General features: G+C 45.0%; 1 protein-coding gene across 1 annotated transcript; it reads right to left on the bottom strand.

Annotated features, from left to right (window-relative positions):
• Positions 1-5116: 5116 nt before the first annotated feature.
• FOXRED1 (FAD dependent oxidoreductase domain containing 1) lies at positions 5117-22633 on the bottom strand. Its single transcript, XM_056543992.1, has 12 exons — positions 22384-22633; positions 19365-19585; positions 17739-17849; positions 15488-15606; positions 11434-11528; positions 11258-11359; positions 10792-10868; positions 10123-10283; positions 9556-9685; positions 9372-9476; positions 6731-6986; positions 5117-5858 (listed from the first exon to the last, which is right to left on the bottom strand). Exons 1-11 carry the CDS (start codon positions 22487-22489, stop codon positions 6732-6734), a joined length of 1482 nt encoding a protein of 493 aa, XP_056399967.1. The 5' UTR covers positions 22490-22633; the 3' UTR covers positions 5117-5858; position 6731.
• Positions 22634-22668: the final 35 nt, after the last annotated feature.

Here is a 22668-nt window from a genome sequence, read left to right on the forward strand (position 1 = left end):
CAGGAAAAGTCATCAACTGCCGAGCCGAGAAGTTCGTGACGAATCGAATTTACTGTAAGTTCGCTCATCTCTAGGCCTGAGCTATACTATGCCATTGCCAGTTGTGTACGTCACCAGACCACAGACAGAGATTTCAGTGCTTTTCTGACTTTTTATTTTTTGCGCAAAAATTTTGCACAATTTCCAAATTAGACTGTTTCTGCAAAACTGAATGCAGTAAATCATTATTGACATTGCGGTGGAGGATATTAACTATGTGCACGTTTTTGATATAAGATGTAAATGCGTTACATGAAAGGGAACCCTCGCTTCGTCGGGTCTATATCATATAGACCTGATGAAACGAGAGTTCTCTTGCGAAACGTGTTTTTTTTTTTATTTTTTTTTTTTTTTAACCACCAAATATTAAACTAGTTTCTTATCCAACGAGAGGAATTAAAGGGGTATTCCAGGCAAAAACTTTTTTTTTTTATATATCAACTGGCTCCGGAAAGTTAAACAGATTTGTAATTTACTTCTATAAAAAAAATCTTAATCCTTCCAATAGTTATTAGCTTCTGAAGTTTTCTGTCTAACTGCTCAATGATGATGTCACGTCCCGGGAGCTGTGCATGATGGGAGAATATCCCCATAGGAGCTGGACAGCTCCCGGGACATGAGTCATCAGAAAGCAGTTAGACAGAAAACAGCAACTCAACTTCAGAAGCTAATAACTATTGGAAGGATTAAGATTTTTTAATAGAAGTAATTTACAAATCTGTTTAACTTTCTGGAGCATATATATATATATATATATTAAAAAAAAAAGTTTTTGCCTGGAATACCCCTTTAACACTTGTCAGGGATTTCAAAGGTACGATCTAACCACCTCAGGCACCGGCCATGCACCAATTTTTTTCTAGAAGACAAGCTGCCTCCTCCTAAACTCTTATGATCTGCTGTATCGCCGCCATCATAGATGACCGGGTTCGGATGCGGGGCTGCCACGAGGATTTGAAAGGAGTGAATTACCACTCGTATATACCTTCAACAGTGTTGTGCCTGAAGCGCAACACAAATAGGTGTGTAAAACAACCTCACATAAAAGGATAATACCTATATTATAGCCACCTTCTACCTTTTGTCCTCTAAAAAAAAAAAAAAAAAAAAAGATTTAACCGCACTTGACTGCTCTCTGTTCCCTTTTTTCTTCTATATATTGTCTACATTGCAAAAAAAGAAATGCAGAACATTATTTCTCTAAATAGTAAGTCAAAAGGTAAATGAGCTACTGAAAAGTAGGGGATTTAAAAGGGGTTATCCAGGAAAAAAATTTTTATATATCAACCGGCTCCAGAAAGTTGAACAGATTTGTAAATTACTTCTATTAAAAAAAATCTTAATCCTTTCAGTACTTATGAGCTTCTGAAATTAAGGTTGTTCTTTTCTGTCTAAGTGCTCTCTGATGACACTTGTCTCGGGAACTGCCCAGTTTAGAAGCAAATCCCCATAGCAAACCTCTTCTAAACTGGGCGGTTCCCGAGACACGTGTCAGAGAGCACTTAGACAGAAAAGAACAACCTTAACTTCAGAAGCTCATAAGTACTGAAAGGATTAAGATTTTTTTTAATAGAAGTAATTCACAAATCTGTTTAACTTTCTGGAGCCAGTTGATAGAGAGATTTTATTTATATTATATTATATAATATATATATATATAAAAATATATTTAAAAAAATATATATACATTTTCCTGGATAACCCCTTTGGCCGTTTTCAGGTCATACAGGAAACAGTTAAACACTGTGTCCGAGTAAAATAATGCCATACGCATTGCTCCTAAATATAATATAATATTTAGAGATGAGCGAACTTACAGTAAATTCGATTCGTTGATAACTTATCCTGCATAAATTAGTTCAGCTTTCAGATGCTCCGGTGGGCTGGAAAAGGTGGTTTCAGTCCTAGGAGACTCTTTCCTTGGATTGTATCCACCTTTTCCAGCCCACCGGAGCACCTGAAAGCTGAACTAATTTATGCAGGATAAGTCATCAACTGCTGAGCCGAGAAGTTCGTGACGAATCGAATTTACTGTAAGTTCGCTCATCTCTAATTACTTCTATAAATAACATTTTACCCTTTCAGTACTTCATAGCAGCTGTATGCTACAGAGGAAATTTTTTTTTTGAATTTCTTTTTTGTCTTGTCCACAGTGCTCTCTGCTGACACCTCTGTCCGTCTCAGGAACTGTCCAGAGCAGCATAGGTTTGCTATAAGGATTTTCTCCTGCACTGGACAGTTCCTGATACGGGCATCAGGTGTCAGCAGAGAGCACTGATACAAATGACTGTGGGGAGAGCAGTTACCTCCTCTGGCTGGATGATTGGCGGCCGTGGTCAGCCATTGAATACCGCTGATCCAGAACAAGTAGTAATACTCTGGACAAGCCTCGGACATGCCTGGTCTAGGATAGGACTTACATACAGAACTTGGGTCTGTTACGATGTGTCCAGGAGCAGAATGGTAGTTTGGTTTAAATTATTTGTAACTTTATGTAAATTTAAATAACCAGACAGAGGATGCTGCAGCCTCAATAATCCTAATAAAGTCTGTATCCATTTATTTTATTAACCCCTTAAAGAAGTACTCTACCAAGCCCCCATATCATGTACACTTACCATCACTAGTTATATTTGTTTTACCCCCAGCATAGCGGCATCCATGTTTCAGAAATCTAATTTGATCATATGATCACCAGTCTGACCCTCTGATAGTTAAAGGGGAGGGGGCGTGATGACTGTGGTCACTTTTCTCGCTCCCTAGACATGAATGGAGGGGGCGTGGCATGATCAAAGCTGGCCGAACCCATCCTTCTTACTACAATTGTACAAATTAAGGTAAGAATGTAACAAAATTGCAATATAAACATGTAAAATGTAGGTGCAAACACAGCCTTAAAGGGGTACTCCCACCCTAGACATCTTATCCCCTATCCAAAGGTCCCGCTGGGGACCCCCGCATTATTGCATGCGGCACCCACCTGGTTTTTCACCAGAACCGCTGGAGGGTCTGAGTCGCGACTCCTGTGTGACATCACGCCTGTCCCCTCAATGCAAGTCTATGGGAGGGGGCGTGGGCGTCACTTTCCTTTTGGATAGGGGAAAAGATGTCTATGGTGGGAGTACCCCTTTAAAGGGGTACTCTGCTGGAAAAAAAAATGGTTTTCAAATCAACTGGCTCCAGAAAGTTATACAGATTTGTAAATTACTTCTATTTAAAAACCTTAACCATTCCAGTACTTATCAGCTGCTGTATGCTCCACAGGAAGTTCTTTTCTTTTTGAATTTCTTTTCTGTCTGACCACAGTGCTCTCTGCTGACACCTCTGTCCATGTCAGGAACTGTCCAGAGCAGGAGAGGTTTTCTATGGAGACATGCTTCTACTTTGGACAGTTCCTGACACGGACAGAGGTGTCAGCAGAGAGCACTAGTCAGACTGGAAAGAACTGCACAATTTTCTCTGTAACGTACAGCAGCTCATAAGTACTGGAAGTAATTTACATATCTTTTTAAAGGGGTACTCCGCCCCTAGCCATCTTATCCCCTATCCAAAAGGATAGGGGATAAGATGTCTGATCGTGGGGGTCCCGCAGCTGGGGACCCCGGTGATCTCTCTTGCAGCACCCCTGTTCACCAGGGCTGGAGTATTGTGATGTCAAGGCCCCGCCCCCTCAATGCAAGCCTATGGGAGGGGCGTGATGTCATGAGGGGGCAGGGCCATGACGTCCTGATGCTCCGACCCCTGTATCGCACGTCATCAGCGTTCTTCGCTCCATGCAGGGGGTGCTGCAGGAGAGATCGTGGGGGTCCCCAGAGGCAGGACCCCTGTGATCAGACATCTTATCCCCTATCCTTTGGATAGGGGATAAAATATCTAGGGGCAGAGTACCCCTTTAACTTTCTGGCACCAGTTAATTTGAAAACATTTGTTTCCACCGGAGTTCCGCTTTAAGACTTCACATCTTCATAACAACACTTCAATTGTGATTATCGGTCGAATGACTTTCTCCTTGTGGCAAGATCTCTCTAAACAGCATCCAAATTGCACATAATGTGAACGGACCCCAACCCACTTATCATCCTAATGAGTTTACCTGGGTGATCTCCAGCACTAGCAGTTTAAAGGGGTACTCCCGTGGAAAACTTTTATTTTTTTAAATCAACTGGTGCCAGAAAGTTAAAACAGATTTGTAAATCACTTCTATTAAAAAATCTTAATCCTTCCAGTACATTTTAGGGGCTGTATACTAAAGAGAAATCCAAAAAAGAAATGCATTTCCTCTGATGTCATGACCACAGTGCTCTCTGCTGACCTCTGCTGTCCATAGCAGCATATGTTTGCTATGGGGATTATCTCCTGCTCTGGACAGTTCCTAAAATGGACAGCAGAGGTCAGCAGAGAGCACTGTGGTCATGACATCAGAGAAATCTAAAAAGAAAAGCATTTCCTCTGTAGTATATAGCCCCTAAAAAGTACTGGAAGGATTAAGATTTTTTAATAGAAGTAATTTACAAATCTGTTTAACTTTCTGCCACCAGTTGATTTAAAAAAAAAAAAAAAAATAGTTTTCCCGCAGGAGTACCCCTTTAATAAGGTGATCAGATGCAATGATCAAACTCCACACCCTGGAGTGTATGTAGGCCATAGCAACCAACCAGATCGCTTCTTTTATTTTAGAAAAGGCCTCTGAAAAATGAAGGAAGAAGTCAGATTGGTTGCTATGGGCAACAGGCCAACCTTTCCTCAGCACGGGTCTTGATGAATCTCTTCATCCCCAAAAGACAATGTACCGTAATAAACAAATCACACAAAGCAACCATTAAAAGAGTTTATGATCATAAAAATATATATTGCATTTGTATAGGTTTGTCTAGAGATGAGCGAACTTACAGTAAATTCGATTCGTCACGAACTTCTCGGCTCGGCAGTTGATGACTTTTCCTGCGTAAATTAGTTCAGCTTTCCGGTGCTCCAGTGGGCTGGAAAAGGTGGATACAGTCCTAGGAAAGAGTCTTTCCTAGGACTGTATCCACCTTTTCCAGCCCACCGGAAAGCTGAACTAATTTACGCAGGAAAAGCCATCAACCGCCGAGCCGAGAAGTTCGTGACGAATCGAATTTACTGTAAATTCGCTCATCTCTAGGTGTGTCTTCTGAATGGGGAATAACCCAAAATTATAGCACCATTAAAATGTTTTTTTTAATTATAGATAATATTCATGTCTTCAGGTGAAAGAAATTCCTTATGACAACACTTCCGGGCATATCAGCGTTACCATGACAATCATGGCAGCCAATCAGAATTCAGCATTTATATCTTCTCGTCCCAAGTAGCAAAGGGACATGAGAGGTCTGACTGGTTGCTATCGGTCCTATGACAGCACAGATCTGAGAGCGCAGGAGGTGTTGTCATAGGAGCATGTTCTTAGATATAGGCACAGGCCAGTGTACCTCCCCTAACATATAGTCTTCTGGTTATTGCAAAACCACAACTCCCAGCATGCCCTGACAGCCTTCGGCTGTCAGGGCATGCTGGGAGTTGTGGTTTTGCAACAGCTGGAGAGCCACACCTTTTGGGGAGGGGATGTAGGTAAAACAATCTATGGTTGGGGGGGATAATTTTTTGGTAGTTCCGCTTTAATTACAGCAAATTATTCTAAATACATTCCTAAATGTCTTCTGTGAGGTCTGTGATCTGTAGTGATGGCTGAGAGAGGCGATGACCTTGTCGTCCTGCCTCCATCTTTGTCCAGAGTGAATATTTTGGCACGTCCGACTCCAGTTGGCAGCGCGGCAGAATCCGTGTTTTTCGTGCGTCCTCTGTAGAGATAGAATTTTTATAACCTATGAACGTTGTGACAGATTAACCTCTTCCACTCAAAACAGCAGCTACTGCAGTTTCCGTAAGTTGTCACTCAGCTTTCCACAGACCCTGAATGGCATATGCAATTGTTACCATCCCCCGCCCCCCCTCTTTGTTATGTGTCTTGTCCTGCAATAAAACTATAGGATTTCTCTCTGAGCCATGTTCACGTGACTTTAGTTCTGAGCAGAATCCGGCAGAGTCCCACTGTTTTCAATAGGATTCTGCTGCACCGTGCACACGGCGGAATTTTAGCGCCAGAAACATCTGCCGCAGAAATCCCGATTCCGGCCTCCGAAGAAAGAGTTGACAAGTCAATTCTTTCTGCGGAATCTGCTCGGAAAAGCATTGCAGTCTATCCGGGCAGTACAATTCGGAGCGGTCCTAGTAGGAGAACGTTCTGCTGATGTCCGCTATTTACGGAGATTCTGAGGGCTGTCAGCGCTAGGACCGCGGGAACATAGCCATAGCGGTTTTTACTGTACTTCTAGCATTTTATTCATAAATCAAAAACCCCTGAACAAACAGAGGAATAGATTCTTCCTACAGCGCCAATGCCAGGGCCTTGCAGACATTGCCGGTCCCCAGAGACTGCAATGTATTCCGCCAAAAGAACGATTTCAACAGATAAATTTCAGGTGCGGAAGATTTCGCTGCTAAAATTTCGTCTGATGCACTGTGCAGCGGAATCCCATTGGCAGCAATGGAACTCCAAAATTTTAGAGAGGAATTTTTAAAAGCAGAATTCCGTTCGGGAATTCTGTACTATAAACTAAGCCTAAATGACTGACAGACAGGGCCCATCCCCCCACACACAATCCCCACTCACCTCACACGATGTTGCTCTCTAGGACGGGTTCTTGGAATATAAAACGCTCGAAGCCGAAAGAGCTGAGATCCAGCGTTGTAAACCGGCTGTGGTTCATTAACTCTGCTAGCGCGCGCCCCACAGCCGGAGCCTGCTGCAAACCGTGCCCGCTGAACCCGCATGCAAAGTAAAGATTCTGCACCATTGGGTGAGTCCCGATGACGCCATTCTGGTCATAGGTGTTGTAGTCGTAATACCCTGCCCAGGCCGACTTCACCTGCACAAAAGAGGCCGCGTTAGATCAGGAATATTCAAGTTAACGCAAAGTAAAATGGCGCATGTTCAGCAGCTCCAGTACAATGCTGAAAAGGTTTGTAGACAGTCTCCAAAATGCTTAAATCTAAAATTGTGCATCTTACTAATGCTTGATTATGATGTTTGCTGTCATGTAACAATAAAAGTTATAACAAAAACATGGATTAAATATATCTTTAATCCAGACACCAGTGCAGACCCGTCCTAAATCTAGACCCTGGAGCAGATTTTAACTAGATCCAGACCCCCAGTGAAGACTCCTAATTAAATCCAGAAGCCAGAACAAACCCCCAACTAAATCCAGACCCCAGTGAAAACTCCAAACTAAATCAAGACCCCCCAAGCTAAATTCAGACCACAAAGCAGACACCCAACTTTAAGGAGTTATCCAGGAAAAAAAAAAAATAAAAAAAAAAGTATATATATATATTATATATATATATATATCTCAACTGGCTCCAGGAAGTTAAACAGATTTGTAAATTACTTCTATTAAAAAATCTTAATCCTTTCAGTACTTATGAGCTTCTGAAGTTGAGCTGTTCTTTTCTGTCTAAGTGCTCTCTGATGACACGTGTCTCGGGAAATGCCCAGTTTAGAAGAGGTTTGCTATGGGGATTTGTTTCTAAACTGGGCGGTTCCCAAGACACGTGTCATCAGAGAGCACTTAGACAGAAAAGAACAACCTTAACTTCAGAAGCTCATAAGTACTAAAAGGATTAAGATTTTTTAATAGAAGTAATTTACAAATATGTTTAACCCCTTAAGGACTGAGGGTTTTTCCATTTTTGCGTTTTCGTTTTTTCCTCCTTACCTTTAAAAAATCATAACTCTTTCAATTTTGCACCTAAAAATCCATATGATGGCTTATTTTTTTGCGCCATCAATTCTACTTTGTAATGACGTCAGTCATTTTGCCCAAAAATCTACGGCGAAATGGGAAAAAAAATCATTGAGACACAAAATTGAAAAAAAAAACAAACGCTGTTTTGTAACTTTTGGGGACTTCCGTTTGTACGCAGTACATTTTTCGGTAAAAATGACACCTTATTATTCTGTAGGTCCATACGATTAAAATGATCCCCTACTTATATAGGTTTGATTTTGTCGGACTTCTGGAAAAAATCATAACTACATGCAGGAAAATTAATACATTTAAAATTGTCATCTTCTGACACCTATAACTTTTTTTATATTTTTCCGTGTATGGGGCGGTATGAGGACTCATTTTTTGTGCCGGGATCTGAAGTTTTTAGCGGTACCATTTTTGCATTGATCGGACTTTCTGTTCGCTTTTTATTAATTTTTTCATTATATAAAAAGTGACCAAAAATGCACTATTTTGGACTTTGGAATTTTTTTGCGCGTACGCCATTGACCGTGTGGTTTAATTAACGATATATTTTTATAATTCGGACATTTCCGCACGCGGCGATACCACATGTTTATTTTTATTGACACTGTTTTTTTTTTTTTTTTTTTTTTTTTTATCGGAAAATGGGGGTGATTTAAACGTTTAAAAGGAAGCGGTTAAATGATCTTTATTCACTTTTTTTTTGCAGTGTTATAGCTCCCATAGTGACCTATAACACTGCACACACTGATCTCTTATACTGATCATTGTTATCTCATAGGGACCTATAACACTGCACACACTGATCTCTTATACTGATCATTGTTATCCCATAGGGACCTATAACACTGCACACACTGATCTCTTATACTGATCATTGTTATCCCATAGGGGCCTAGAACACTGCACACACTGATCATTGTTATCCCATAGGGACCTATAAAACACTGCACACACTGATCATTGTTATCCCATAGGGGCCTATAACACTGCACACACTGATCATCATTGATCACTGGTTTCTCATAGGAAACCACTGATCAATGATTCTGCAGCTTGACTGCTCATGCCTGGATCTCAGGCACTGAGCAGTCATTCGGCGATCGGACAGCGAGGAGGCAGGTAGGGACCCTCCCGCTGTCCTGTAAGCTGTTCGGGATGCTGCGATTTCGCCGCGGCTATCCCAAACAGCTCCCTGAGCTAACCGCTATGCTTTCACTTTAGACGCGACATTCGACTTTGAAGGCTGCGTCTAAAGAATTAATAGTGTGCGGCACCGCGATCAATGCCGCAAACTATTAGCCACGGGTCCCGGCCGTGGCCCCGCGTTATAGATCAGGAGCGGACTCATGATGTAGCGGTACGTCATGTGTCCTTAAGGAGTTAACTTTCTGGAGCCAGTTGATATATAAAAAAAAAGTTTTTTCCTGGATAACCCCTTTAATCAAGACCTTTTGGGAAAATCTCCTCTCAAATCGCCTACCAAGCACTTACCTTCAAGGACTCGAACGCCGGTACTCTGTGTGCGAGGAGAGGCCAAACTTTCTGATTAAAATACTCGTGGTCCACATCCAGATTACTGTTATCCGGCTCTTCGTCCTATGGAGAAGGAAAAGAAAATGTAACCAGTTGTTCTCACAGCGACCTTGCCGCTATCTTACACGCAGCCACCACTAACCTCTGGAGGAGACAGGCCTCCAATGTAGTTTCCCCCCAACCCCTCCCTCCTGAAGTAGGCCCCCGAGCTGTCAATCATCAAGGGGCAGTCCAAGCCAGGACCATTGGGGCAGTGGAACGTGTAGATGTATCTGAAAAGAAAGGTCACATGAACATCGCAGCAGATTAAACGTAAAGGGCGTCAAGTCCGGCACTGCTGTCCAAACGAACCAAATCCTACCGGGATACACAGTATCAGTCACACAGTCTGTATGATGCCTGGGGGGTGCACTCCAGCAAGTAGCAGACATGCCGATCGGCAGCCAGAAGAAGTGCGCTTAGTGCGCAGGAAACAGCGAGGTTGCTCCTCTGCGTCTACCCACCCATGTGTTGTACCAGCTTCTGAATAAAGGTATTCTGCTATCAAGCTCCCTGGGTGAGTGCATCGTTTCATTCTTCTTATCTTTTTTTTTGTACAAATATATACGGTATATAAAGCAGGGGTTAATATGATGTAATGCCGTAGGTTAATGGTTCTATGGGAGGCTGCTTTAAAAATGGTGCGGTGTATGACTGACAGATACATTACCTTTTTCTAGGCTCTATAGGAAGTCTGACCCCTTCATGGGTGCCCGGGTTCCCGCAGCCGATCCCAGCCAGCTCTGCCACTTTGGAAGACCATGCGCCGGCGGTGTTGATGACTGCCATACATTCAACCGGCTGGGTCTCCAAACTGTTCTGCATTTGAACCTGGTATAAAAAAAAAAATGAAAATCCAGTGCATAAAACAAAAAAACAAAAAACCCTAAACTGTAGAAAGGTCATGAATGGAGTCAAACATTAAAGGGGTTATCCAGGAAAAAAACTTTTTTTTTTATATCAACTGGCTCTAGAAAGTTAAACAGATTTGTAAATTACTTCTATTAAAAAATCTTAATCCTTTCAGTACTTATGAGCTTCTGAAGTTAAGGTTGTTCTTTTCTAACTAAGTGCTCTCTGATGACACCTGTCTCGGGAAACGCCCAGTTTAGAAGCAAATCCCCCATAGTAAACCTATTCTAAACTGGAGACAGGTGTCATCATAGAGCACAGACAGAAAAGAACAACCTTAACTTCAGAAGCTCATAAGTACTGAAAGGATTAAGATTTTTTTATTGAAGTAATTTACAAATCTGTTTAACTTTCTGGAGCCAGGTGATATATATAAAAAAAAGTTTTTCCCTGGATAACCCCTTTAGTAACTTCTCTATATACTCACAACAACTTGACTAATCCTTTTGAAGTTCACCGGATCGCCATTCACTGTTACCATTTCTTGCGTGGCGCAATCGAATCCTGGTAACAGGAAAAATGTATATTAAAGAGATGTAGCAGCAGAGCATTCTGGGATGTGTTGTTTTACAATAGATGCAGTCAATTGAGTGCCAAGCACATAACACATTGCACAATACTGTATAGAGCAGCGGTGCGGTACTACAACTCCCAGCCTGCTGCTTCCAATCGGCATGCTGGGATTTGTAGTTTGGCAACATCTGGAGGCCTACAGTTTGGAGATCACTGTTATAGAGTGAATGGAGTACTGCACATCCAGTGGTCATTTGCGGTACTGCAGTTATTTTGCAAATATATCGTTTTTTGGGTGATTTTTGACCGCTACGTTCCTATGTAGTTCTTGTCCCTGCACAAACAATAATTAAAAACTGACACGTGTATTCGGCGCTCACCTGTCACCTCTCCATGACAATGCAAGACGCCCATGGAGAGAGCCTTCCGCCGGAGAGCACTGAGCAGCAGCCAAGGATCGAACCAGCCCTCGTTCTCCAGACCTGGAACCAAAACAGACCGTGATTCCTGTAATCCATTATCCAATAGTCCAGCGCAGGTCAGGGCAGCGTCTTACCGTAGGACGCCAGCGCCACACCCTGCGTATTGATCCACGGAAACTTCTTTTTGAGCTGATCCGGGGAGAACAGAGTCACTTTAGCTCCTTGTTCTCTGGGGGTGTAAGCAAAAAAAGGGAACACGAATCACCACCAGTTCAGGGACTCCCTACTTCTATCTGTTCCTAGGAAAGCTGGGTGACAAATAATTCAGGGAAAACCTGCCTAGATACCTAGCTATAAGAGGGAGACGTATGACTAGGCAAGTCTAATGATCAGTCGTCTGGGAAAGCTGAGTAGTAACCCCAGATGAGCTGTCCCAGCAGCCATTGTAATTGTCACTTACTGACAGGACGATTCTCTATAATAATTTGTTAATTGTTAGGATATTAATCATATGAATTATACTCAAAGCCTCCCGCCCCCAGCCTGTGATTTTTATGGCAATCATCCTGATATAGGGACACGCTCACCCGATCCAGAGTAAACAGTGACCTGTAACAACAACAAAGCTATTTTGCGCAGTCAACCCACATGGCAAAGTCCATGGCTGCTTTTTCGCTGACCCTGAAGGCATCTAAATCTGTATTGTTCAATAATTTTATCTCAGCTTCTTTTGTAAATGGTACAATTAAATGGGCACTGTCCGATTCAAAAACTTTTTATATGTTTTATATCTTGGCAAAACAGTAATATACTTCATAAGGAAATGTTATTTCCTTTTTATACTAATCATGGCTTATACAATTATGGCTTTGTCCAAGCTGAAGCACAGGCATAGGCAAAGTCCAGTAAGTGAGGGTGGGCTAGCACTCCTCTGTGTCCTCTCCTGTCTGATGGAGAGAGTACAGAGGAGTGCTATCAGACAGGAGAGGACACAGAGGAGTGCTGTCAGACTGGAGAGGACACACAGGAGTGCTGTCAGACTGGAGAGGACACACAGGAGTGCTGTCAGACTGGAGAGAGCACACAGGAGTGCTGTCAGACTGGAGAGGACACACAGGAGTGCTGTCAGACTGGAGAGAGCACACAGGAGTGCTGTCAGACTGGAGAGAGCACACAGGAGTGCTGTCAGACTGGAGAGAGCACACAGGAGTGCTGTCAGACTGGAGAGAGCACACAGGAGTGCTGTCAGACTGGAGAGAGCACAGAGGAGTGCTGTCAGACTGGAGAGAGCACAGAGGAGTGCTGTCAGACTGGAGAGAGCACAGAGGAGTGCTGTCAGACTGGAGAGAGCACAGAGGAGTGCTGTCAGACTGGAGAGAGCACAGAGGAGTGCTGTCAGACTGGAGAGAGCACAGAGGAGTGCTGTCAGACTGGAGAGAGCACAGAGGAGTGCTGTCAGACTGGAGAGAGCACAGAGGAGTGCTGTCAGACTGGAGAGAGCACAGAGGAGTGCTGTCAGACTGGAGAGAGCACAGAGGAGTGCTGTCAGACTGGAGAGAGCACAGAGGAGTGCTGTCAGACTGGAGAGAGCACAGAGGAGTGCTGTCAGACTGGAGAGAGCACAGAGGAGTGCTGTCAGACTGGAGAGAGCACAGAGGAGTGCTGTCAGACTGGAGAGAGCACAGAGGAGTGCTGTCAGACTGGAGAGAGCACAGAGGAGTGCTGTCAGACTGGAGAGAGCACAGAGGAGTGCTGTCAGACTGGAGAGAGCACAGAGGAGTGCTGTCAGACTGGAGAGAGCACAGAGGAGTGCTGTCAGACTGGAGAGAGCACAGAGGAGTGCTGTCAGACTGGAGAGAGCACAGAGGAGTGCTGTCAGACTGGAGAGAGCACAGAGGAGTGCTGTCAGACTGGAGAGAGCACAGAGGAGTGCTGTCAGACTGGAGAGAGCACAGAGGAGTGCTGTCAGACTGGAGAGAGCACAGAGGAGTGCTGTCAGACTGGAGAGAGCACAGAGGAGTGCTGTCAGACTGGAGAGAGCACAGAGGAGTGCTGTCAGACTGGAGAGAGCACAGAGGAGTGCTGTCAGACTGGAGAGAGCACAGAGGAGTGCTGTCAGACTGGAGAGAGCACAGAGGAGTGCTGTCAGACAGGAGAGAGCACAGAGGAGTGCTGTCAGACAGGAGAGAGCACAGAGGAGTGCTATCAGACAGGAGAGAGCACAGAGGAGTGCTGTCCGACAGGAGAGAGCACAGAGGAGTGCTGTCCGACAGGAGAGAGCACAGAGGAGTGCTGTCCGACAGGAGAGAGCACAGAGGAGTGCTGTCAGACTGGAGAGAGCACAGAGGAGTGCTGTCAGACTGGAGAGAGCACAGAGGAGTGCTATCAGACTGGAGAGAGCACAGAGGAGTGCTATCAGACAGGAGAGAGCACAGAGGAGTGCTATCAGACAGGAGAGAGCACAGAGGAGTGCTATCAGACAGGAGAGAGCACAGAGGAGTGCTATCAGACAGGAGAGAGCACAGAGGAGTGCTATCAGACAGGAGAGAGCACAGAGGAGTGCTATCAGACAGGAGAGAGCACAGAGGAGTACTATCAGACAGGAGAGAGCACAGAGGAGTGCTAGCCCACCATCACTTACTGGACTTTGTCCATGCCTGTGCTTCAGCTTGGACAAAGCCATCATTGCTATAAAAATAAAAACATTCTTATGAAGTATAATAGAAAGATTAATGTTTTGCCAAGATATTCAACATATAAAAAGGTTTTTGTATCTGACAGTGCCCAATTAAAGTTTTACTGTCATTTATAAAAACTTAACAGGTTTGTCTAGTTATGTCAAAAGTTTAGATCCCACTGGGGAGATAAGGTAATCATCAGGTAACATATACATGAAAAGTTGGGAAGGGGTTAAAATAATATTGTGAAAAATGTTGTAACAATATTGTTATCATAATATTGTAACATATGTAACAAATGTTATACATATCTTTATGCTCAGAGGGCAGCTAGTTTTTTCATAACTAAACATAAATATAAACTGATACATTGTAGCAAACCCTCAGGGCATTGGTAACACATCTGTGCCTCTTATGTAGAGCTCACACAGAACCCTTCCATTCAGAGTCACCGGTGTGGACCTGCAGCCGACAGGTAACCGACCCCACATCCGTACCCGACAGGTAACCGGTCCCACATCCGTACCCGACAGGTAACCGGCCCCACATCCATACCCGACAGGTAACCGTCCCCACATCAGTACCCGACAGGTAACCGGCCCCACATCCGTACCCGACAGGTAACCGGCCCCACATCCGTACCAGACAGGTAACCGGCCCCACATCCGTACCCGACAGGTAACCGGCCCCACATCCGTACCCGACAGGTAACCGGCCCCACATCCGTACCCGACAGGTAACCGGCCCCACATCCGTACCCGACAGGTAACCGGCCCCACATCCGTACCCGACAGGTAACCGGCCCCACATCCGTACCCGACAGGTAACCGGCCCCACATCCGTACCCGACAGGTAACCGGCCCCACATCAGTACCCGACAGGTAACCGGCCCCACATCCGTACCAGACAGGTAACCGGCCCCACATCCGTACCCGACAGGTAACCGGCCCCACATCCGTACCCGACAGGTAACCGGCCCCACATCAGTACCCGACAGGTAACCGGCCCCACATCCGTACCCGACAGGTAACCGGCCCCACATCCGTACCCGACAGGTAACCGGCCCCACATCCGTACCCGACAGGTAACAGGCCCACATCAGTACCCGACAGGTAACAGGCCCACATCAGTACCCGACAGGTAACAGGCCCCACATCAGTACCCGACAGGTAACCGGCCCCACATCAGTACCCGACAGGTAACCGGCCCCACATCAGTACCCGACAGGTAACCGGCCCCACATCAGTACCAGACAGGTAACCGGCCCCACATCAGTACCCGACAGGTAACCGGCCCCACATCAGTACCCGACAGGTAACCGGCCCCACATCAGTACCCGACAGGTAACCGGCCCCACATCCGTACCCGACAGGTAACCGGCCCCACATCAGTACCCGACAGGTAACCGGCCCCACATCCGTACCCGACAGGTAACCGGCCCCACATCCGTACCCGACAGGTAACCGGCCCCACATCCGTACCCGACAGGTAACCGGCCCCACATCCGTACCTCTGGACTCGGTAGTTTTCCTCCAGGATCTCGGCTCCTTTCTCACTGGACAGGAAGAGGTATCCGGAGGGGTTAAACTGGATGTCTACAGGGTCTTCATTTATAATTCCCAAGTGTTCCTGTACAGAGACACAGAGAGTGAGGAGAATCATGTACAAACCCTAACTGTACACCAATAAGGGAAGAAAAATGATTAAAAAGAAAAAAAAACGGTGACTGCACTCACAAATCTGCTGGTTGTTAATGGAGACAGTCAGGAAGCAGGTGGACAGACACCACATAACAATTTAGCGAGCGTCAATGATAAAGGTGGGGGTGCTGCAAATAGTCACAAATTCTACAGAGCCTAGAGTAGAATGTAAAACCCTGAACACACAGGGAATGCTTATTAATGCTGTGACGGCACCAGCAGAATAGTGAGTGCAGCTCTGGAGTATAATACAGGATATAACTCAGGATCAGTACAGGATAAGTAATGTAATGTATGTACACAGTGACCCCACCAGCAGAATAGTGAGTACAGTTCTGCAGTATAATACAGGATATAACTCAGGATCAGTACAGGATAAGTAATGTAATGTATGTACACAGTGACCTCACCAGCAGAATAGTGAGTACAGCTCTGGAGTATAATACAGGATATAACTCAGGATCAGTACAGGATAAGTAATGTAATGTATGTACACAGTGACCTCACCAGCAGAATAGTGAGTACAGCTCGGGAGTATAATACAGGATATAACTCAGGATCAGTACAGGATAAGTAATGTAATGTATGTACACAGTGACCTCACCAGCAGAATAGTGAGTACAGCTCTGGGGTATAATACAGGATATAACTCAGGATCAGTACAGGATAAGTAATGTAATGTATGTACACAGTGACCTCACCAGCAGAATAGTGAGTACAGCTCTGGGGTATAATACAGGATATAACTCAGGATCAGTACAGGATAAGTAATGTAATGTATGTACACAGTGACCCCCACCAGCAGAATAGTGAGTACAGCTCTGGAGTATAATACAGGATATAGCTCAGGATCAGTACAGGATAAGTAATGTAATGTATGTACACAGTGACCCCACCAGCAGAATAGTGAGTACAACTCTGGAGTATAATACAGAATATAGCTAAGGATCAGTACAGGATAAGTAATGTAATGTATGTACACAGTGACCTCACCAGCAGAATAGTGAGTACAGCTCTGGGGTATAATACAGGATATAACTCAGGATCAGTACAGGATAAGTAATGTAATGTATGTACACCATGACCCCACCAGCAGAATAGTGAGTACAACTCTGGAGTATAATACAGAATATAACTAAGGATCAGTACAGGATAAGTAATGTAATGTATGTACACAGTGACCTCACCAGCAGAATAGTGAGTACAGCTCTGGAGTATAATACAGGATATAACTGAGGATCAGTACAGGATAAGTAATGTATGTACACAGTTACCTCACCAGCAGAATAGTGAGTACAGCTCTGGAGTATAATACAGGATATAACTGAGGATCAGTACAGGATAAGTAATGTAATGTATGTACACAGTGACCTCACCAGCAGAATAGTGAGTACAGCTCTGGAGTATAATACAGGATATAACTCAGGATCAGTACAGGATAAGTAATGTAATGTATGTACACAGTGACCCCACCAGCAGAATAGTGAGTACAGCTCTGGGGTATAATACAGGATATAACTCAGGATCAGTACAGGATAAGTAATGTAATGTATATACACAGTGACCCCACCAGCAGAATAGTGAGTACAGCTCTGGAGTATAATACAGGATATAACTCAGGATCAGTACAGGATAAGTAATGTAATGAATGTACACAGTGACCTCACCAGCAGAATAGTGAGTACAGCTCTGGAGTATAATACAGGATATAACTCAGGATCAGTACAGGATAAGTAATGTAATGTATGTACACAGTGACCTCACCAGCAGAATAGTGAGTACAGCTCTGGAGTATAATACAGGATATAACTCAGGATCAGTACAGGATAAGTAATGTAATGTATGTACACAGTGACCTCACCAGCAGAATAGTGAGTACAGCTCTGGAGTATAATACAGGATATAACTCAGGATCAGTACAGGATAAGTAATGTAATGTATGTACACAGTGACCTCACCAGCAGAACAGTGAGTGCAGCGTTGTCCTGTAATGTAGGGTTTAGAGGTGGATACAGTGTTTGTCATCTTTACATTCTGTTATCTCACTTACTGGCGTCTTACATTAATATTGCGCAGGAATTGTGCTCCAAACAGAGACATCTGGATGTTCTCAGGTCGGGAGAATTGCTGCCGGATGCCGCCTGCCGAGAGAACGGTGGAGGCGTGAGAATACTACGAGGTGAGAAAGAGAGAGGATGTTATTACGTAACATTACCGAGTATAAGATACATTTATATATAAAGCTGTCGGGACGATCAGAGTATATGTTGCACATGAAGGGCAGACAAGCCAACAAGACACAGTTCTCATCCGATACAGGGGAGGTGGACGCCATCTTTACATTTTACACCTGAACACAAAAAGGATCTACTGTATTTTTCGCCGTATTAGGGTGGGTTCACACTACGTTTTCTCCCATACGGGAGCGCATACGGCAGGGGGGAGCTAAAACCTCGCGCTCCCGTATGCCTTCGTATGCGCTCCCGTATGTCATTCATTTCAATGAGCCGGCCAGAGTGAAACGTTCGGTCTGGTCGGCTCATTTTTGCGCCGTATGCGCTTTTACAACCGGACCTAAAACTGTGGTCAACCACGGTTTTAGGTCCGGTTGTAAAAGCGCATACGGCGCAAAAATGAGCCGACCGGACCGAACGTTTCACTCCGGCCGGCTCATTGAAATGAATGACATACGGGAGCGCATACGAAGGCATACGGGAGCGCGAGGTTTTAGCTCCCTCCTGCCGTATGCGCTCCCGTATGGGAGAAAACGTAGTGTGAACCCAGCCTAAGACGCACTTTTTCTTCCCCAAAGGGGGGGAAAAATTGGTGCGTCTTATACAGTGAATACACCCCTATCGGGTCGGTCCCAGCGGCCATCAACGGCCGGGACCCGCGGCTAATACAGGACATCACCGATTGCGGTGATGCCCTGTATTAACCCTTCAGACACGGCGATCAAAGCTGACCGCTGCGTCTGAAGGGAAAGTGACACTAACCCGGCTGTTCAGTCGGGATGTTCGGGACCGCCGCGGTGAAATCGCTGCGTCCCGAACAGCTTACAGGACACCGGGAGGGACCTTACCTGCCTCCTCGGTGTCTGCTCCGTGCCGGGATCCCCTGCATGGCCGGCGCTCTCCTTCAACGTCATCGCGCGCGCCGTCCCGTCATCCAATAGGAGCGGAGTGCGTAGCGACATGATGACGGAGAGCGAGGATCCGGGGAAGAAGACTTCCGGAGCGTCGGGGACACCACGGGGACGCGGCGACAGCGATGGAGCGACATCCAGGGCAGCGGTGACGGGTCCGGAGTAGCGGGGACACATGAGTACTACCTCCTATACCAGTGGTCTTCAACCTGCGGACCTCCAGATGTTGCAAAACTACAGCTCCCAGCATGCCCGGACAGCCAACGGCTGTACGGGCATGCTGGGAGTTGTAGTTTTGCAACATCTGGAGGTCCGCAGGTTGAAGATCACTGTTGGGTTCAGAATGTTTTTTTCTCTAGATTTTGCACCTTTAAAATTGGGTGCGTCTTATATGCCGGAGCGTCCTATAGGGCGAAAAATACGGTAATCATGTTTAAGATACTTATTAGAAAAATGCTTCAGAGCAACTTATATAGGAGTTAAAGGGTCTCCATAGCTACACGAGCCCCAGATCTCTAGTCATCTGCTGATAAGTAACTCACGGTCGGGTCTCGCTCCACCACCAGGACGTTGAACGCTTTTTTCTTGGTCTGCATTTTCTTCAGCCAATAGGCGACTGACCAGCCCATGACCCCGCCCCCGACGATAACAATGTCCGCGTGTTCTGGAGGTAGATGGTCCATGGGTTTAAATGGAGACCAATCACTGCCCGGTAGAGCGTCCTTCACCTTCTTATGGATCTTCTCTATTTCAGTGGACATAACTGCGGGAGGAAAAACATATACAGAATAAAATGTTACTGTAGCATAAGGAGTACGGATCTAATATCTGATCAGTGATGTCATACAGGGGGCGGGACTGTGACCACAATTCCACTATATACCATATTACAGTGGTCTTCCAACCTGCAGACCTCCAGATGTTGCAAAACTACAACTCCCAGCATGCCCGGACAGCCAACGGCTGGGAGTTGTAGTTTTGCAACATCTGTAGGTCCGCAGATTGGAGACCGCTGTCCTATTACCTCAGTGATGTCATATAACGTATGAAATCATTTTACATTTCCCAGCAGCACAGAGCATTTCAGGTATTAGTGACACAAATACATAAACAGCTGATGAGGAATAAGTACAGGTTTAATCATTACCATTTATTATTATCCAATAACCTGAGATAACTTTTGCGCAGTCATCTAGCTATGTTGGCAGTGTCAGCAGAGGTTCGTGTACCGCATCGGGGTGATGCAGAGTAATGGGCAGAAGGTTAATCGGGTCCAAAAATACAGACATATTGGGTCACATATCCCAATAAACATCTGTCCATTTCTTCATTTTATCTGTTCCTGGGAAAGCTGAGTGACAGCTCTACAATGTCATCATTCTTCCTAGTCATGCAGCAATATATCCAAAAAGATTCCTTAAACCAGTCCACACAAAAGGATACCTGGCACCGCTAGAATCCAAAATATATACAATGCAAAGAAAATGAAGGACGGAGCAATCGCCTGGTCTTGGCGAAAGAAAAAACTTTATTTTGTCACGAAATGCTTAGCGTTCCATGACATGTGGGTGAGTGGACAAAGCCAGAGGGGTGGGGGAGTGGGATGGGCGACGGTCCGTATCGCGCAATCAGCGCTTAGTCAGGCCCCTAGTCGACGGTCCGTATCGCGCAAACAGCGCTTCGTCAGGCCTCTTGTCCATATCGTGCAATCAGCTCTTCATCAGGCCCCTTGTCGACGATCCGTATCGCACAAACTGCGCTTTGTCAGGCCCCTTGTGGGACCGCGCGATACGGACCGTCGCCCATCCCCCTCCCCCACCCCCCTGGCTTTGTCCGCTCTCCCGCATGTCATGGAACGCTAAGCATGTCATGACAAAATAAAGAAGTGTTTCTTTCACCAAGACCGGGTGAGTGCTCCATCCTTCATTTTTTTTTGTATTGGATACATGTCCAAAGATTCCTAATGTCAGCTTAATGGGGCAAACTGTCCGCTCAGGATTCTGAGTGAGCTGTGTGACAACCTGTGTGGGGGCTGTATAGATGACTGATCGTAGCATTTGATCCTGGGAATGTTGTGACAAACAAACTTTTTATTTTTATACAGATATTACAGGTTAGGATATGATGGGACGGGGCCGGATCCTTCTTTGCCATTTGTTGGAATATAAGATGACTTTATGTGATATTTCCAGAGATAACCTATTAGCTGGAATAAAGACTTATCAGACCAGATAACGTTCAGCGCTTCGTCAGGTCCCTTGTCGACGGTCCGTATCGCGCAATCAGCGCTTCGTCAGGTCCCTTGTCGACGGTCTGTATCGCGCAATCAGCGCTTCGTCAGGTCCCTTGTCGACGGTCCGTATCGCGCAATCAGCGCTTCGTCAGGTCCCTTGTCGACGGTCCGTATCGCGCAATCAGCGCTTCGTCAGGCCCTGAAATCCAGGCTTGAGCAATCCACCGCCGATAACACTGATCATTGCCATGTTAATGCATGGCAGTGATCTGTGTAGCAGATCAGTGTGTGTGCAGTGCTATAGCCACTAGAGAGGGAGCTATAACACTGCAAAAAAGTGTGGAAAAAAAAAAAAAAGTTAATAAAGGTCATTTAACCCCTTCCCTAATAAAAGTAAGAATCACCCCCCTTTTCCCATTTAAAAAAATATATAACTGTGTAAATAAAAATAAACATATATGGTATCGCCGAGTGCGGAAATGTCCAAACTATAAAAATGTATCGTTAATTAAACCGCAAGGTCAATGGCAAAAAATGTGCAAAAAAATTCCAAAGGCCAAAATAGCGTATTTTTGGTAACTTTTTATATCATGAAAAAAGCGATCAAAAAGTCCGATCAATACATAAATGGTACAGCTAAAAACTTCAGATCACGGCGGCGCAAAAAATGAGCCCTCATACCGGCCCGTACACAGAAAAATAAAAAAGTTATAGGGGTCAAAATAGAACAATTCTAAAAATATTCATTTTCGTGCATGTAGTTAAGATTTTTTCCAATAGTACAACAAAATCAAACCTATATGAGTAGGGGATCATTTTAATCCTATAGACCAGTGGTCTACGACCTGCAGACCTCCAGATGTTGCAAAACTACAACTCCCAGCATGCCCGGACAGCCAACGGCTGTCCGGGCATGCTGGGAGTTGTAGTTTAGCAACATCTGGAGGTCCGCAGGTTGAAGACAACAGATCTACACAATAAAGTTAAGGTGTCATTTTTACCGAAAAATGTACTGTGTAGAAACAGAAGCCCCCAAAAGTTACAAAATTGCGTTTTCTCTTCAATTTTGTCGCACAATGAATTTTATTTTACGTTTCGCCGTAGATTTTTTGGGTAAAATAACTGATGTCATTACAAAGTAGAATTGATGGCGCAAAAGATAAGCCATAATATGGAATTTTAGGTGCAAAATTGAAAGGGTTATGATTTTTAAAAGGTGAGGAGGAAAAAACGAAAAAATCCAGAGTACTTAAGGGGTTAAGAAAAAATAAAATTAAAAAAATTAAAAAGAAAGCCACATGGACCCACAGTGGGAAGGGGTCACTTACTTTTGGTGAAGTCATCCTGCTTCAGTAAAGCTGTGGATGTCCTGAAGCTCCTGTGTGTCCAGGCTGGGGCCCCCCGGGTCAGCCGCAGTATCCTGCCCACACTCATCGCTGCACTGACAGGCTCCTAGCTCCAGCACATAGAGGACTTTCACATTTTTTTTGTCGTAGTGACGTCATCACTGAGCGACCCTCCGGCAGCCAATCAACACGTGCATTGTAAGTTTCAAAGGTTCCGCTAGAGGGAGCTGTTCGCTTTGATGGGTGTACCAACATGGTGGCGGAGGC

The sequence above is a fragment of the Hyla sarda genome, chromosome 10 (genome assembly GCF_029499605.1).
Source record: "Hyla sarda isolate aHylSar1 chromosome 10, aHylSar1.hap1, whole genome shotgun sequence".
NCBI lineage: Eukaryota > Metazoa > Chordata > Amphibia > Anura > Hylidae > Hyla > Hyla sarda.